Here is a 16,232-nt window from a genome sequence, read left to right on the forward strand (position 1 = left end):
CAATCCCTCACTCAAGCCTGGCTTGCGCCTACCACTGAGCATTCAGAGGCAGAACAAGACTCACGGCCAGCTTCACCGTGAGAGCCCTAATCAATGACACTGACTTCAGAAAATGAAATAAGAACTCGGTACAATCTGGCGGTGGCGTTTGTGAGAGCCTCTCTCGACTGCGAGCCTGCCTTTGACTGCACCTTCAGCGAAAACCAAGATACACGTGGAATACCAGCACCACCGGCGCACGGAACAGCCACCGCCAACCCATTACCTCGGGCTACCGGCTCCCGAGAAGCTTTCCAAGCGGGACGGACAAAGGCGGGGGCCGTTCCTTCCCGTCGCTGCCCCAGGGGCCGAGCTCCTCCCTGCCCTGCCCCGGGAGCCAAGCCCGGACCGAGCGGTGCGGGGCTCGGGCGGCCCAGGTAGCCCGGTAGCCCCTCCCCGCCGCCAGCCCCGCCCCGCGGGGGATGGAGGGGCCGCGGCAGGGCGGGCGCTGGAAGAGGAAGCGGGGACGCGCTCCCGGGCGGCGACGGCGGGGTCACGAACTCTGACCTGTCACAGGGCACAGCACGGCACACACAACAAAACACCCCCGGCCCAACACAGCCCCGGCTCCCTCCCCTCCGCGGGCCCCACAGCCCCTCGCCGCCCCCGCGGGGGGAGGGAGGGCCGCTGCTGGGCACCGCCACAGCACCGGCCCGCCCGGGTCACCGCCACTGCACCTTTGGCGCCCATTCCTGAGGTAAAAACCATTTTTTAAAATTGAGGCGGCCCGGGTGGGTTTGTTTCGTGAGGGCCAGGACGAGGGAGGGGGCGCGGGGCGGCGGCAGCGGGCCCTGCTCGGGACACCCCAGCGAGGGGAGGGGAGGGGTGACGGTGGGTTTAAGGGAGGGGGATTGCACGGCTCCGATATCTGGCTGGTAAGCGAGCACCAGCCGTGCTCTGGGCTAGCCTACAGCTCCTGGAGAGAGAGAGAGAGAGAGAGGAGAGGAAAGGACCGTTGCGGCGTGCTGGGTCGATCGGCGGGCAGTCCCGTGGCGGAGCCGCTGTGCTGCAGTGTGGGCCGGCTGATGTCGGAGCCGGTCCGGTCGCGGTGAGCGCAGTCTGCTGTCCGGGGGGGTGCAGGGGCGATGGTCGCGGCGATGATCGCGGGACACGAACACACAGAGAGAGAAGATGGAGTCTGAGCGGGCGGAGGCGGCGGCTTGAACCCGACCCTTTTACCTTTGCCACCGGGAGGGCGGAGGGGAGGGGGCGGTGGGTACTTTGCATACGGGGCTGAGACCGCCGCCATCTTACCGGCTGCTTCCTCACTGCCATGCTCAGGCCTCCCATAGTCTGACACAAGGCTATACCGGAGGGGAGGGGAAGGGGCCTAATGGCGGCAGCAGGAGCCCCGCCTGGGCCCTGGCGGGAGGCCAGCACCGCCATCTTGTGCTCAGTGCGTCCCCAGGGGGTTCTTCTTGCGCTCGGGGGGCGGTGCCGCCGCCATTACAGGCGGCTCGCTCGGCCAATGGGCGCCGTGCGGGGGAGCGCTGCGCCTGCCATGAGGTCATTGGTCGGGCCGGGGGGCGGGGCTGAGGCGCGCGGGGCGGGAGCTGGACGCGGCCCTACTGCGGCGGGCGGCGCGGGGCTGGGCCCGCCCTGCCCGCGGGGCTCGGGGACGGGCTGGGCTACCCCTGGAGTTCCCGCCGGCCCTGGGGGTGCGCGTCGCGTTCCAAGCTGTCCGTCGCGTTCCTGCCAGGGCAGGGGGTGCCTGTCAAGGCACCACCGGATCGCGGGGTGCCCGTCGTGCCCCTGCCAGGGCCGGGGGTGTTCACTGTGTTCTGGGGTGCCGGTTGTGTCCTGGCCGCCAGAACAACGTACCAGAGGCTGCCGGCAGAGCCGCACCCGCGCCCCTCCTGTCCCGCCGGTGTAGCCGGGTCGAGCTCGCAGTGTGAAGAACTTCGTTTCCTTAAGACAAAGGAGCAAATTTCAATAATCTTGAATTTGGCCTATTGCCATGTCGTCATGGTTGGGCCGTACCCGTAGTATATCTCAAATGGAGTTTATGACTTGCTTCTGAGGTTTCGCTGCAGCTTAGGGAGAGATTAATGGATTTACACCGTGTTTTGGACAGCAGTACCTCAGCACATACTGAGCTGGCTGCCACACTGCTACATTAAAAATAGTTTCCTGGTGCTCCATGTGCTTCCTTGCAGATTTTAGGTTGCACCTCTTGTTGGTTTGTTTGGGGAATTTTTTTTCGTTGTTGCCTCACAAACTGCTTCTCAAGGCTTTTGCTGAGAAGCTGATTTTGCCTTCTGGGAGTCGACACCATTAAGAAGCTTGGTATGGCTGTGTAGTGTCTCTGGGCTTAAATCGAATCAGCTTAATAGCCTCAGCTTAAGGCTCTTTCAGAAGGGTCGAAAGTACAAAAAACCTTAGTGGATTACACCACCACCAGCACATCTGTCAAAGCCATACCTCAGGAAAGACTTCTTTGTGTCTCAGAAAGGTACTTTTATGAACAAAATATCTGCAGGGTTTCTTTCATCTTAAAGCATTGAGAAAATAACGTTATGACCATATGGTTATCATTCTTGCTGAATATAAAATAATTTAAGAAAAGAGAAAACACTGAAAAGGAATTACTGAACAACTGAGAAACCATTCACAAACTGGGTTTGGTGGAAATGGTTCATAATAGTAATGTGTAAGTCGAACACTTGAATAAAAAATGACAAGCTGTAGGAAAAACTAGCATAAATAGTTTCCATAGGGAAATGCATTTTTCTGTTACATTTTGCTATTATTTGCAGTATTTTTAAATTTTATATTAAATGATTGCTTTGGAGATACAAACAGAGGTTTTCAACAAAACATCAAATGGGCCAGCATTCAGGAATGCTGTTTCATTACCTACACCTGGGTCAGAATCTGAAATCTGGCCCTGTAATGAGCAAGTCACAATTAAAAAGTGAATTAATTGATTGGAAATCTTATTTAAATTTACCTTGGGAGAAACACAGCCCTAATAATGATAATTAAAAATATATAGGAAGTGGTTTTTCTTGTTTCTTTATACTTGATTGCTTTGCTTTTTTATTTTTTTAACCCCAAAGGCTGTAAAGTTCAGTGTGCAGTCACTCAGAATAGGATAAAATGATTCTGCAGTATTTTCTTCTCAAAGTGATAATACCATCACATTATAATAAAAAAATAGTTTAGATAATGGAAAGTACATTTTAGATGTGACAGTTTATTTCTCTTATTGTGCAAGATTACGCTAAGAATATGAATGAACATGGCAATTTGATGGAATGACTTGATGAAATTTTGTGCAAAACAGCATTCTTAGCTTGCTGTCCTGTGTTCAGTGTGGGGTGTAGAAGCCATTTAACTGTAAGGTTTATCCTTCTTGAGCTGAGGAAAGTGCCTTAGAGATCTATGAACTCCACAAACTGCATCAGTAGTTGACACTCAAATTAGTCCTTTCTCATTTATGAAATTCCCATCTCTTCTTTACTGCCTAAATAATAGAGTGGAAATAGTATGTTAGAGTCTTTATAGAGTACGGGTATAACTCTGCGCCCCGGCTGTTTGAAGGGCACGGTTGCAGTGTGCCCGTCCCATATACGTATATGTGCACACATATATAGTCGCACACACGCATCCGTGGCACCTTGGCTTATTTGCCAGATGCATCAAGCAGAACTGGAAATTACCAAAAATTCATCTCAGAGCTTTCTTTAATAATAAGAAAAATCCCTGACTTTTGTACCTGATGGAAGTTGCTGGCGTCTTTCCAAACAGGTTCTCTAATGATCTTGTTTCACCATGGCAACCAATATGGAGGTGCTGGCTCAGCAGGTAGTGGAGACTCAGCAGGTGGCTGAGGTGAGTGACAGATAATATCACAACAGTTGGTATATGAGATTTTGAAATTAAAAACATATTAGGGAGTCCCTGCTGTTCACAATTAAGCATCATAAATGGAACAGAAAATCTTTATAGAGCAGGATTGCTTTACACTTGGGGACAAATATGAAACCACTGCCACCAATATGTGTTTTGTTCACCTAACTTCATTGTGGTGGCCCCCATATTAGGAATGCAAGTAGGAAATTCAGCATGAGCTATAGAGAAACTTGGCTGTATTGTGAATTGTTAAAAAGACTAATACAATGAAATTTCTCATCATTTGATCATTAGATTGACCGTTTTGGACATGAAAGGTTTCTGCTTCTCATTTGAGTTGTAATCTGAATCCACCACAGTGTTTGAAGTTACCTGTTTTACTTATGCACTGTATTCAGTTTACAGTAGGGTGATTAATTTAAATCAGGTTTTATATTTTCTGCCTACACATGTAAGAAAAAAGAGCATGAAATCTACTTTAAATGATATTAGGTGATATCTTGATGTATATTCACTGAAACTTGGATGCTCAACAGCTAAAATGTTTAAATCAACTAATAAACACAAACTATAAGGGCTCACTGTCATAGAAAATAACCCGTTTATCTCCTTCACTATGCAAACTTCAGTCAAAAAATAAACTAGATCATTTGTCTGATTAAAATTATTTTGTTTAATAGCCTTCAAATACTGTGATTTTTCATATGTTTACGTGATTAAGGGATTTAATATATAGCTCAGTGCAAGTGGGCTGAGAGATCTCTCTAGATAAGGCCACTTTTCAGACACTAGTTTGGAGGTTTCTTTCATCTATTGTAGTATTGCACTATTTTTCATCTATTGTGCTATTACACCTGGATCTTAAAAAATACTTTTAGTTCAAGAAGAAGCTCTATATAAGAAAGAAATACAAGTTTGATTCTGTTTTCAGAAGTGGATTCAAGATTCCCTACTTAGAACTATTTTTTTTTGTTAAAATTTGATTCTTTTTAGTGTGTCCTGGAAGTAACATCGAAGGAGTAGTTACAAAAAGCTCCATGAGTTTCACACTGAAAACCAACAGGAGATTTATCACTCTAGTTTTCTGTACCAGGTATCAATTTGGCAAGCTGCATTTTTTAAAAACACTTCCAAACATACTTGGAAATAGAAACCTGTAATGGAAATACTGGCAAACCTTATCCTATATTGGTAGAACTTGGGTGCTATAATAACATCTCAAACACATAAAATATGTGACATTTGTAATTCCTCGTGCAGGAAATGCACCGTGGTAACATAGTGTGATGGTTGTATCTTGCCACTGGAGAGATCGCTCCATCTCAAGAGTGTACGAAGCTCTGTGATTTCTTCCTGGCCGGTGGGTAAATAGAGGGCTTCGTCTCTTTATGGTATTCAGCTACTCCTTAAACTATATGCCTGTCCACTACATAACACCGTGAAAACTTTGTTCATGGAAAAACAGTTGTAAGCAGCATTATCTCATTAAGAATTCATTAATACTAGGACCATGTAAATGTTGAATCATTTTTTTATGAATGGCTGGCTGCCTGCTATTTGTTTCTTCCATCAGATACAGGTTTTAATACAGGTAAATACATCACTAGTTTTCGTGACATGAGCTAAAATTCTATATTGTACTTACTGTTTCTTTAGAATCAAACTTGGCACTGGCCTTAAAAAATGAGAGGTTTTCAGAATACCATATTTTTCATTGATGAAAATTAAATGGAAGAAGAGCATCATTGATCATGCACTGAATTTCAAGTTATGAACTGAGAGGCAAGTGGCAAACAGGATAACCCAATGCAAATATCGACAGCTTTAGCTGTATCTGCATAATTTTTTCCACATAATTGCCAACAAACATAGTGCCTGGGTTTATTGAGAACTGTGATATCAAGCACCAAATCAGACTGTCATTCAAGTAAGGCTCTATGTTGTTTCACTTTCTTGAGCGATAGTTCATCAGATTTGTTTTCAATGAAACTGAATGTATCACAGAAGTTGCTGAGCGTGCTCCAGTAATGCATGTACTTTTGTACTTTATTTTTACGACTTTTTAAAATTGTCCTTGTAATTGCTGGTTTCAGTGCTGTTGCTTGCTTCTGCTTTATATCAGTGTTGTTTGTTGAATTTTTGCAACTGTATATTTCTGTGGACATCCAGAAGAATTGCTTTACGGAAAGGGTTGTCAAAATACACAGAAATACAAAACTCTGTATTTCTGAACAGGTTGGGGGTGAGTAGTGTCTGCAGTTGCCTTTACTTACATTTCATGAGACTGGAGAACAGAGAGCAGCTACGGGATTCGGAGGGAATTTCAGCAATTCCTCCTCATCCTGAACAGCTTTTGAAAAGCAGGAAAAGTACTTTAGCCTTAATGCAAAAATAAGTAATGCTGCTTTTCCCAAGTATTTGTTTAGTACTGGGCAATATGTCAATGACTTGGGTTCAGTCCCACCACTGACTTAGGTTTGACTTGAATATTGTTTAAGAAAACTGTATTTAGTTTTGAAGTGGAGATGCATTCCCTGTGTAGTGCCTTAGATTTTAATGCAAATCTTTTAAACAGAGCTGTCACTGTGGGGAGGAATAATGACTGTTTCCTCTTTCCAACAGCAGCTCTGATGTGACCAGGAAGAATTTTTAGTAGTTGCTAAAACTGTCCATGCTGGCTCCATGACAGCCACAAACTGTTCCCAGTGCATCCTTTTTCCCTGTCAGAGGCCCTAGAGTCACAGAAGGTGACCAGTGAGCCCTGTGCTTCCTGGATCTTGTTAATGACAGCTGCACTGTTGGAGAATTTTTAGTTGCTTTCAGTTCTCTCAGTGTCCTGATAAGAACCTATCAAAATATTGAACCTTTTTGAAAGAATGTTTTGCCATGGAACTCAAAAAATACTGGATATCTTGGTCCCATGAGGTATTTTCTTGACCCTCTTTCAGATATCTCTGACGTGTTACATCAGTAAGTAGTTCAGCAATTCAGATGAAGCACAGTGTGTTGGAATAGGAGAGTAGAAACACTGCTGTTCTGATGGAATAAGGTTTTGCTTTGGTTTAAGAATTGATGAAGTGTAAAATAAGGCAATTTTTGTTTAATATTTCATTACTATCTTTGGCCACTTTCTCATTTCTGGATGAATCTTCAAGGTGGAGTTTTAATGCAAAGTCTTCTCAAACGAGTTTTAGTTCAAATACAGCTTTTCTCAATTTACTGTTAACCTGGACATACCATCAGCCCGAGAGGTATTTCTTAGAAAGTGCATATGGGAATAAGGAGCTCCTCCCTGGCTTAGGCAGTTTGGCAGCCTCTGAATTCAAGGCTGTTACCAGAAGTGGCAGAGCCACTGGTGTAACAAAGGTGTTGGGGTGGTCCATAAGACATAGTCTGAGATTTTCTTAGGATGTGGATATGCCAACTGCAGTTTCTTCCGTGACTGTTGCCTTTGTATGTCTTATACAAGATCTTGCACTGCCATCCTGCTAGGGCAGTTAAACTAGAGCTCTTCTATCGGGAATTGAATTTTATCTACCATTCTAGAAAAGACCTTAGTGGTCAGAATATTCTCTTCTCCAAAGAGAATCACTGAAACATTTTTAGATATATCTTACATCTGTGAAAGAAATATATTTGAATATACATTTTTTTGTAAAAGCCTGTTATTAATTTAATAGCTAAAGAAGTTAATTAGGAAAAATATCTATAGAAAAATAAGTCTTTCTGATTTGATTTGAGATGCAGGTATAAAACCTGATACCGTATTTTTTACTGAAATTCTTTAGCTGTTTCATGGGTGCAGTTAAAAATAGCCTGTGTTTGCTTAATTATGCCTTACTTTATTAATATTATAGGAAAGAGACTAGAAATCAGTATCTCTGAAATTGATTTACACTTAGTGAGAACAGACCAGTGTATTCAAGCAATACAATTACTTTGGTTTTTACTGCTGTGAATATAGGAAATATTTTTCTGCTTGTTAGAAAAGATTAGAGACTTTAAAAATTCCTTCCCAATGTGACCAGTTGATTATTCCTTCAATTTATTGCTCAAATATTCCTTTCATAATCAGTGTGCTGGTTGGGAAATAAACTACAGAAAGTGTTGAAAATTTAGTTAGTAAGTACAGAAATGTATTATATATATACATATGTTCATGCAAACTCGCACATAGATGTGTATATATGTGATGGGTAAATCGGTAAATTAGTATGCAAACAACTATATGGCCATGAAGAAACCTTATTTATTTCAAATGACATAAGAATAATGAAATGTCTAGAGAAGCTTAGCTTCGGTCTACCAGTTTTATATATACATATATATTTTGTATATACCTATCTGTTGGAAACTTAATGTGATTCCAACTGAAGTGTAGAAACTGCAAAAAATTAGGAAAAATAAGGTAACTATACAATTATATACATATATGAAATGAGAAAATTATTAATAGATGAAACAGAAGCCAAATTTAATTTTGCTAGTCTTCAAAATGCACCTAATTGCCAAATACTTGGTTTTAATTTAATGATAAAAAGGGTAGATACATATGTTTTTAAGTGTATTTTTATATTTCTTAAGCTTTGTTCTTATCTTCTGTGTCATTTAAGGCAAATCACTATTAATTTATATAGACTTCAGCATATGAAGTTATTGGTGGTGATACTTTTCTACAGTTGCAGGTGAAGAATTGTAAAACAGTTTTAAAATATATTCTAGTTCTAATTTATACCTTTTAAGGAGCGTGTAGCTTAATTAATAATTTGTCATGGAAGACAAGAAGATCATTGATTAAATGTGTCCACTAAGAGTCTTGATTTTGGAAGTTTTGGTTTTTTTCTTGCCTAGGTATCTTGTTTTCTGCAGCTGAATGCTTTGAATCATCCAATAATTAGAAGATTCTGCTATTTCTCCATCTCTCCTGTGTATTTTCCTCATTTAACATGCAACTTTTGTGACCTGTGTATTAAAGATAATTAGAGACGGTATGTTGAAGTTAGGTTAGACTTTTATAATATATCAGACTGCTTATGGTACAGGCAATAGGGGAGTAGAAGGGTATGTTTTCATTAAGCACCGTGTATTTTAACACCTCTGCTTTCCCAAAGAGACTTGCAGTACAGGTTCCTTGCTGTCCAAACTGTTTTTTCTTTTTTTACATAAAAAATGAACTTATATGTATATTAAAAAAAGATTTTTCAAAGCAAACTTAAATTGACACTACCCTGTTGTCCAGCTGTATAGATTTTGATAAACAAATCATTCCAAGATTGTTTAACAGAGGATTTAATAAAAACAACTTGTGGAGCTTCCTGGGTTTTGACACATTACTGCATACGATGTATTTTTTTTCCCAAAAACCAATATTCTGATAATTCATTGAAAACAAATCCAAGTTCATTTAATGATTGTAACCTTTCCAATAAATTTAGATTCCATGCCATAGGTCCATCTGTTCTTTGATAAATATATGTATTTTTAAAAGTGTTCAATACCTTTACAGTAGATTAAAATTCTATGTATTATTTACAGGTGCAGACTGTTCAGACTTCGCTATCTGAATCTCCAGTGATGACCAGCCCTTCCCAGCGTATCCAGATAATTTCCACAGACTCCTCTGTAGCTTCACAACAACGCATTCAGGTAAAAATCTATTAATTAGCTATTACATTTTCTCCTTTTTTCTCCTCCTCCCACTTAGGGTTATACAAAAGCATGCTATGGAATACTTCCTTAAATGGAAGTACAGATCATTTTTAATGCAAACTAAAATTCTCTTTCTTCCTCAGCATGTATGTGGTGATGATTGGTTGGCTGTGTATAATAGTTATATTGATGATGTGGTCAGTGAAGAGTGTTTACAGAGATTAAACCTAGCCTACATGTACAAATCTCCTGAGCCCTAGCCACAGCAAATGGGCAAACATTGTCAACAGAACACCTGAGGTCATCTCTAAGGGCATGCCTCCTCCCACTCATTTAGTAGCCAGTGGGAGATTAATCTATTTAACATGAAGTTAGCCTTTGAGAATGCTGCACAGTGGGTCGTTGTTACTGGTACATAATATAAAGATGCCATTAATGTATCAGAATGTATGCAGTGGCAAATGAGATAGGACTTGTTAAATGTTAATGAAATACTGATGAATGTTGATATGGTTACTTTACCAGGCAAAATAGAGATTATGGTACCAGACAACTGTATCAAAAATAGAAACCTTCCACCATAAGAGAATCTTGAGAATCAGCACATGAAACAATAAGGCTGCCTAATTCCACCTTTTGTTGATAACTTTGAGGAGTAACATCTTAGATAAAATATATAGGTAAATGTTGTTGATGACTGGAGAACATCTCTTTGGTGACATCTATGAAGAAAAGTCGGAGAGCTTCCTTGTAATTTTTCATGGATATAATTTTGAGAGAGCATTAAAGGTTTTAAAATGTAAAGCTTACTGCAGTCGTGAATTTCTTTAATGTGTTTTACAGATTGTGACAGATCAGCAAACAGGTCAGAAAATTCAAATAGTGACAGCAGTGGATTCTGCCGTGTCTCCAAAGCAACAGTTTATTTTAGCCAGTCCAGACGGAACTGGTGCCGGAAAGGTGATACTGGCAGCACCTGAGACATCTAATGCCAAACAGCTTATCTTTACCACCACGGACAACATTGTGCCAGGCAGAATTCAGGTAAATATGGTACTTGAGATTCTTGGTTTCTAGATTTTTTAAGTCTGTGTTTGCTTTAAGACCAATTGCAATGGTTTTCTAAAGATCTAATGATATGGATTAAACAATACTAATTGTAGGCTTCATTATTCAATCATAAATTCTTCTGTCTTCACATTCCTTATTGCACTCATCACCCCTCATTGTCTGTTCTAATTCAAGTTCCAAAGACATAAGCGAGTACTTAAGATAGGGCTTAAGTGACAGGATTTCTTAGTCTGTTCAGTATTCACAGATATACAGAGATACAACTCAGCTCAGCAAACTTACGTGAGTTCATACTTTTACATTCAGTATCAAGACACTGCAATAACAGCTATTTAGACCAGAAGCTATCCTCTGCTATGCTTTTTTGTGGGTTTTGAGCATGATCTAGGCCAACTGGAGCTTTGCAAAGCCAGCGATATAAACAATAATCTACCTCCCCCTAGTGAAATTTGAGATTTCTTCCTGGCAGTCTTAAAAATAAAATTAAAAAAAAGAAGTGCATGGTCCCTATTGCTACTGTTACAGTAGAGAATATTTTACAGCAAGAAGAATCATTTGTACGTAAATATTTTAAAAATTCTAGTAACAGTCTTTTAAATTTTATTTTACTATGCTAAATAGGATATTTGACATTGTAGAGGGGTGGGTTTTTTTAATTTTTCTGTGTTAAGCGGAATGTTTGGAACAGAAGTTTTGGAATTGAAGGCCTTTGGAAGCTAAACTGTTTCTATAATAAATCTCAGCTTCAGGCTATCCCCTTTGAACCACATGCCCCTAATAGCTAGAGAAGGGATACGTGGAAACATCATCTGAAAGCCAACCATCTCTGACTAAAATATAGCAGCTGTTTGACAGCAATTGCAAGAAGGGAAAAATACTGTTGCACAAGTGAGGAAACTCATTTGTACTCAACAAAACTACCAGTTTTATTTGGAATTTGTTTTGATATGACCGTTTCAACAGTGTCAGCACTGACAGTAAAACCTCTCATTAAATTGCATTTTATACTACATATGTAATTCTAAAATTTAGTCACCTCTTCTCAGCTGATACACCAATCTTGTTCTGTAGGCTAAGCTCCTTACTTTCGTGTCTGGCTAATTATGTCTTTTTGTTCTGGAATTTTGCTTTAGATAGTGACAGACTCTGCTTCAGTGGAACGTTTGCTGGGAAAAACTGATGTTCAGCGGCCCCAGGTAGTAGAATATTGTGTAGTCTGTGGCGATAAAGCATCAGGTAAGGAAGCATAGAAGGTAGTATTGAAGAAAGTTGCTAGAAAGGATGACTGGGATGAAGAGATGATTTTTTGTGTGTTTTAACTGATTTTAGCCATGCCGATGGCAAAAGCAATTGAGTTTTTAAATGAAAAAAGATAACATACTTTGTATTTATACACACAAAATAGTTAAACTCTGCTTGGAAGAACATTATTCTTTTCCTTCAACTGGAGCGTATGATAAATAATGATTAAATAGCTCCTGCTAATGGAAGAAGACTCCTTGAAGCATTTAGTCAAGTTCTGCACAGTGATGGGAAACCATGAAATAAACTTGTCACCTACAAAAGTCTAGCTACTCTGAGAAAACACTTCTTAGTGCTCTCTAACAAGCTTAATGCTTTCTGGTAGATTTTGTTCTTCTACTATCACAGAAAAAGGCAAGTAAAGATCACATGAATCCTCGGTGTTTCAGATCCAGGCAGTTACAAGGAGTCCTGAGGTAAAATTTCTGTATTAGTCAAGGAAGTGTACTGTGCTTTCATGCTACAGAGAAGGCACCCTTCTGTCTCTTTGCCTCACTTTCTTTTATGTAATTAAAACAATACCAGAACTGGTATATACAGGAAATCTAAATGAAGATTGCATTTTAAATGTTGTTTTAAAGTTATTTATATTCTGAAATTACTTGAACTTTTGGACTGTATGTTCTTTAAATATATCCTATAGTCTGTAACAGCAGGTAGAATTACATCTGTACTTGTCCAGAACAGGAACTGCAACTTCATATACCACACATTCAGAAATAGGCTTAGCCTTCTTCTTCTCTCCACTCTCTCAGCAAAAAACTGACAGTAGTTAAACAGGAAACATTCTGTAAGACTTTATAAATGCTTTCATGGTCCAAAATGATTGTACAAATACAAAAGAAATTTAAAGGGTGACTTACAATGATTTACTTGATTAAAATAAATATTTCTATGCTAAAATATAAGTAATTTCCATCTGATAACAATATATATGTTTCCTAGGTCGTCACTATGGTGCTGTCAGTTGTGAGGGATGCAAAGGTTTCTTTAAAAGAAGTGTAAGGAAGAATTTGACCTACAGTTGTCGTAGCAACCAGGACTGTATCATCAATAAACACCATCGGAATCGCTGCCAGTTTTGTAGGCTTAAGAAATGTCTAGAGATGGGCATGAAAATGGAATGTGAGTGTTAAGTACTCAATGTGATACTGTGCCTACCAAATAAAAAATATGTGGGCTACCACCTTTTTGTATGTTCTCTCCGTTTTGGTGTATGTTGCTTGAAGGAAGCAGAACTTTTGGCAGCCAAAGCACCTACAGCACCTTTCTTTTGTTGCCATTTTATGTCTGAGGTGCAGTAGTGATTTGTTTCAAACTATTTCAAACTACTGTAGTCTTTGAGGAGCCCAGTTAGAGCCTCACTCAGAATGCATGTTAAAACACTGTGTATGTTTATAATACAAAATATTTTAATATGGATTGACATAAATCTAGGTCTAATGTTCCACTTCAAGAATCTGCTTTCCTTACTGTTTAATTTTGTGGCTTTTTCAACTGGTGATAGAAAGTAGTTAATGTCTTTTTTTTTCCCCCGCTTTTAAAATTTTTTTTTGTTAATTTGGTCATTTGTGAGTATGGGGTTATGAGGCATTGTATAAACTGTTACATATTAAAAAATACGCTTGCCTGTTTGTATGCAGTGCCTCGTACATGTCCAGCGCTAACAGCCGAACTGCCTCTTCAGTTCAGCGCTTCATGAAACCTATTATCTCGTTGCTTTGTGATGTGATCTGGACAGGATAAATTCCAACCACCAAGTTCAAGGGAGGCAGAACTTTAAACTTTAAATAAAGAGATACTTGTATTTGCACTTTGGAATTCCAGACCTGTTGTGGTGATTGTTCCACTTTGCACACACTGTACTGAATATTGGAGAAGACATTTGTACAAGAGAAACTGCTGCAGTTCCAGAAACTAACCCTTTCTTATCCCAATATCATTAGGATATATACTCACTGACTTTACTGGGCTTTGGGTCAGGTTTCTGATTAATATTTGTGTATCCACCAAGCCAACAAAATTGATATACCTACTTTTAAGCTCCTAAATTTTACTAATTAACAAAAATAAAGTCAGGAACTAAATAACTCTTGCTGGTTATGAGGATAGAGACATATCCATGTATTTTAATGTTACAGTCAAAAGGGCTATAGAGGAGGGTTGCATATTTTTGTTTCTCTGTTAATAATGTTAATCTTCCAGAGCAATCACTGCTGTATGATAAATTGGAATAATGAATAGCACAGAAATATTGTCTTCATTTATATTATGCCTTACATGGGCATAGTGTTGTGAGAATTAATATTAATACAAGACTTAAAAATTCTTGTAGTCTATTATTCATTTTAGCATCCTCATTTTTAGGTGAAAAATCAATGCAGTCCAATGTTATGCCAAGTTATAGAAGAGTTTGTAAAGTTCAGTGACTTAGATTTCAGATAACTTTATGTAATATGTTTAATAATAGTACTTTTATATTATAAAGATGCACTTTTTCTTTAAAATTGCAAAGTTACTGCTTCTTATTATTTCTGTTAAAAATTTGCCTCACTTGTTCAGCACATTGGAAACTGAGCTTATTTTTTTTCAATTATCAAGTAGAAATATTATAAATTATGAAAGGGTTAGTTTTGGAACACTGTTCCCTAATTGGGTGGAATGAATGGATATGTGGAGACTGTCAGGGAATTAGCCTGCATCTCTCATGGAACTTGCCTGTCTTGACTTTTTCAGGGTTCGTTCTGGATTTGCATTGTTTTGAGTCATCCAGAGTAGGAATGTGGCTAACGTTTAGGTATAGCTTTCCCTGTAAAAAACAAATAATTAAACAAATTGAAAACACAACCAGTAGAATACTCCATCTTACTAAATGCAAAAGAAAATAGCAAGATTTGACTCCAGTTCAGCAAAACTTCAAACTAAAGATCAATCTGTGACCTTCTTAGTTAAAAATACACATATTCACAGGCAGAGTAAAATTGGAACCTGTGTTTTTTCACTCTTTGTATTAAAGTTCTAGTTTTGCACTGAGCTGGTACACCATCATAACTGAGAATTTTACTTTCTTTTTGTATTTTTCATTTGAGTTATTTCCTTTCAAATCTGAATGGTTTTGTCTTTATGTAGCGGTTCAAAGTGAAAGAAAGCCTTTTGATGTGCAACGTGAAAAACCAACCAACTGTGCAGCTTCTACTGAAAAAATCTATATAAGAAAGGATCTGCGAAGCCCTCTTATAGCAACTCCAACGTTTGTGGCAGATAAAGATGGGACACGGTGAGTACCTCAGTTGCTCGTGTCTTCTTCCAGGTTATTTGTGTATATTACTTCGCATTCATGTATGTATTTTGTTTCCCTCTACTCTAAAGAATTGGACAGAGAAGAGCTCTAATTCATACATCATCTTTTTCCATTACCAAGCCCAATTTAGGTTCTACTTTTCATGGAAGTTTTTATGTCTGAGTACAAGTGTACAGTTTTCAGTTCAGAGCTGGCTCTTGTCCAGCCAGGTCAGAGCAAAGGCAGGGCAAGTAAATGATATTCAGGCAAAAAGCATGTGGGCTAATTCTGTGATGCATTTGGGTTAGCACTTCTCTGAAATCAGATCTGCTAGTGGCAGACTTGGACTTCCTTGCTTCCTTCTCCTAAAGACAGTAGTAAAAGAGATTGCAGTGACTGCTGATTCCAACCCCAAGAGATTGTTTTCAACAACAGCAAAACAACAGCAGCTTTCTTTTACTATGTGGGAGATGCTCCAAGATGGTTCCTGCGCTCTCAGATGTCTCCAAAGGCGGTGGGTGTGGAAATGCACATGACTGCAGAAGCAAGATTTGTCTCTTTCTGAATAGAATAAAAAAGAACTCTAGGTTAAATATGACATTTCTAAAACTGTAGTTTACAAATGGTTAAGAACTACCTAAAAAATTGGATCTTATTATTCAGTTTTCATATATATATAATTGTTTAATTTAATATGTATATATTCTTTGTTGAACAAATGACATTGCAGTTAAGAAGATTGGTGATACTGCAGTTAAGAAGATTGGGCTGCAAATTTCTTAAGAATGGTTTTTCAGTGTTCTCATTCGCAAGTCAGATTATTCAAAAGTGCTCACAGACACATTTGCTTCTTTGAGAAGCTATAGATCCCTTACAGACCTATAAACAATATTATAATCATTAAGTACAACTATTATTTATGTAGGGTTCAGATTTGCATAATGCATGATAATTTGCAGCCTGTGCTCATTCACTATAACTTGCTGCAACCTTAACCTGTGTTGCGTGCATTGGTATTGTATTATGGAGACTTGGA

At 39.5% G+C, this 16,232-nt stretch overlaps 1 protein-coding gene across 10 annotated transcripts in view; it reads left to right on the forward strand.

The window, feature by feature from the left end:
* Nucleotides 1–393: 393 nt before the first annotated feature.
* Nucleotides 394–16,232, forward strand: part of NR2C2 (nuclear receptor subfamily 2 group C member 2) — a 34,908-nt gene continuing 19,069 nt past the window's right edge. Inside the window, exons 1-8 of one of the 10 annotated variants that reach the window (XM_051788872.1) lie at nucleotides 679–736; nucleotides 3,790–3,873; nucleotides 5,155–5,254; nucleotides 9,430–9,540; nucleotides 10,387–10,587; nucleotides 11,748–11,850; nucleotides 12,862–13,041; nucleotides 15,046–15,193. In XM_051788872.1, coding sequence (XP_051644832.1) covers nucleotides 9,469–9,540; nucleotides 10,387–10,587; nucleotides 11,748–11,850; nucleotides 12,862–13,041; nucleotides 15,046–15,193 — 704 coding nt within the window. In that variant the 5' untranslated portion in view covers nucleotides 679–736; nucleotides 3,790–3,873; nucleotides 5,155–5,254; nucleotides 9,430–9,468. Of the gene's footprint in view, nucleotides 737–1,066; nucleotides 1,088–1,620; nucleotides 2,492–3,789; nucleotides 3,874–5,154; nucleotides 5,255–8,745; nucleotides 8,883–9,429; nucleotides 9,541–10,386; nucleotides 10,588–11,747; nucleotides 11,851–12,861; nucleotides 13,042–15,045; nucleotides 15,194–16,232 lie in introns of those variants that run through there. The other 9 variants (XM_051788873.1, XM_051788874.1, XM_051788870.1 and 6 more) reach the window with 9 other exon arrangements.

This window comes from Manacus candei, unplaced genomic scaffold (assembly GCF_025592945.1).
Source record: "Manacus candei isolate 608988 ecotype Guabito, Panama unplaced genomic scaffold, ASM2559294v1 h1tg000025l, whole genome shotgun sequence".
Lineage (NCBI taxonomy): Eukaryota > Metazoa > Chordata > Aves > Passeriformes > Pipridae > Manacus > Manacus candei.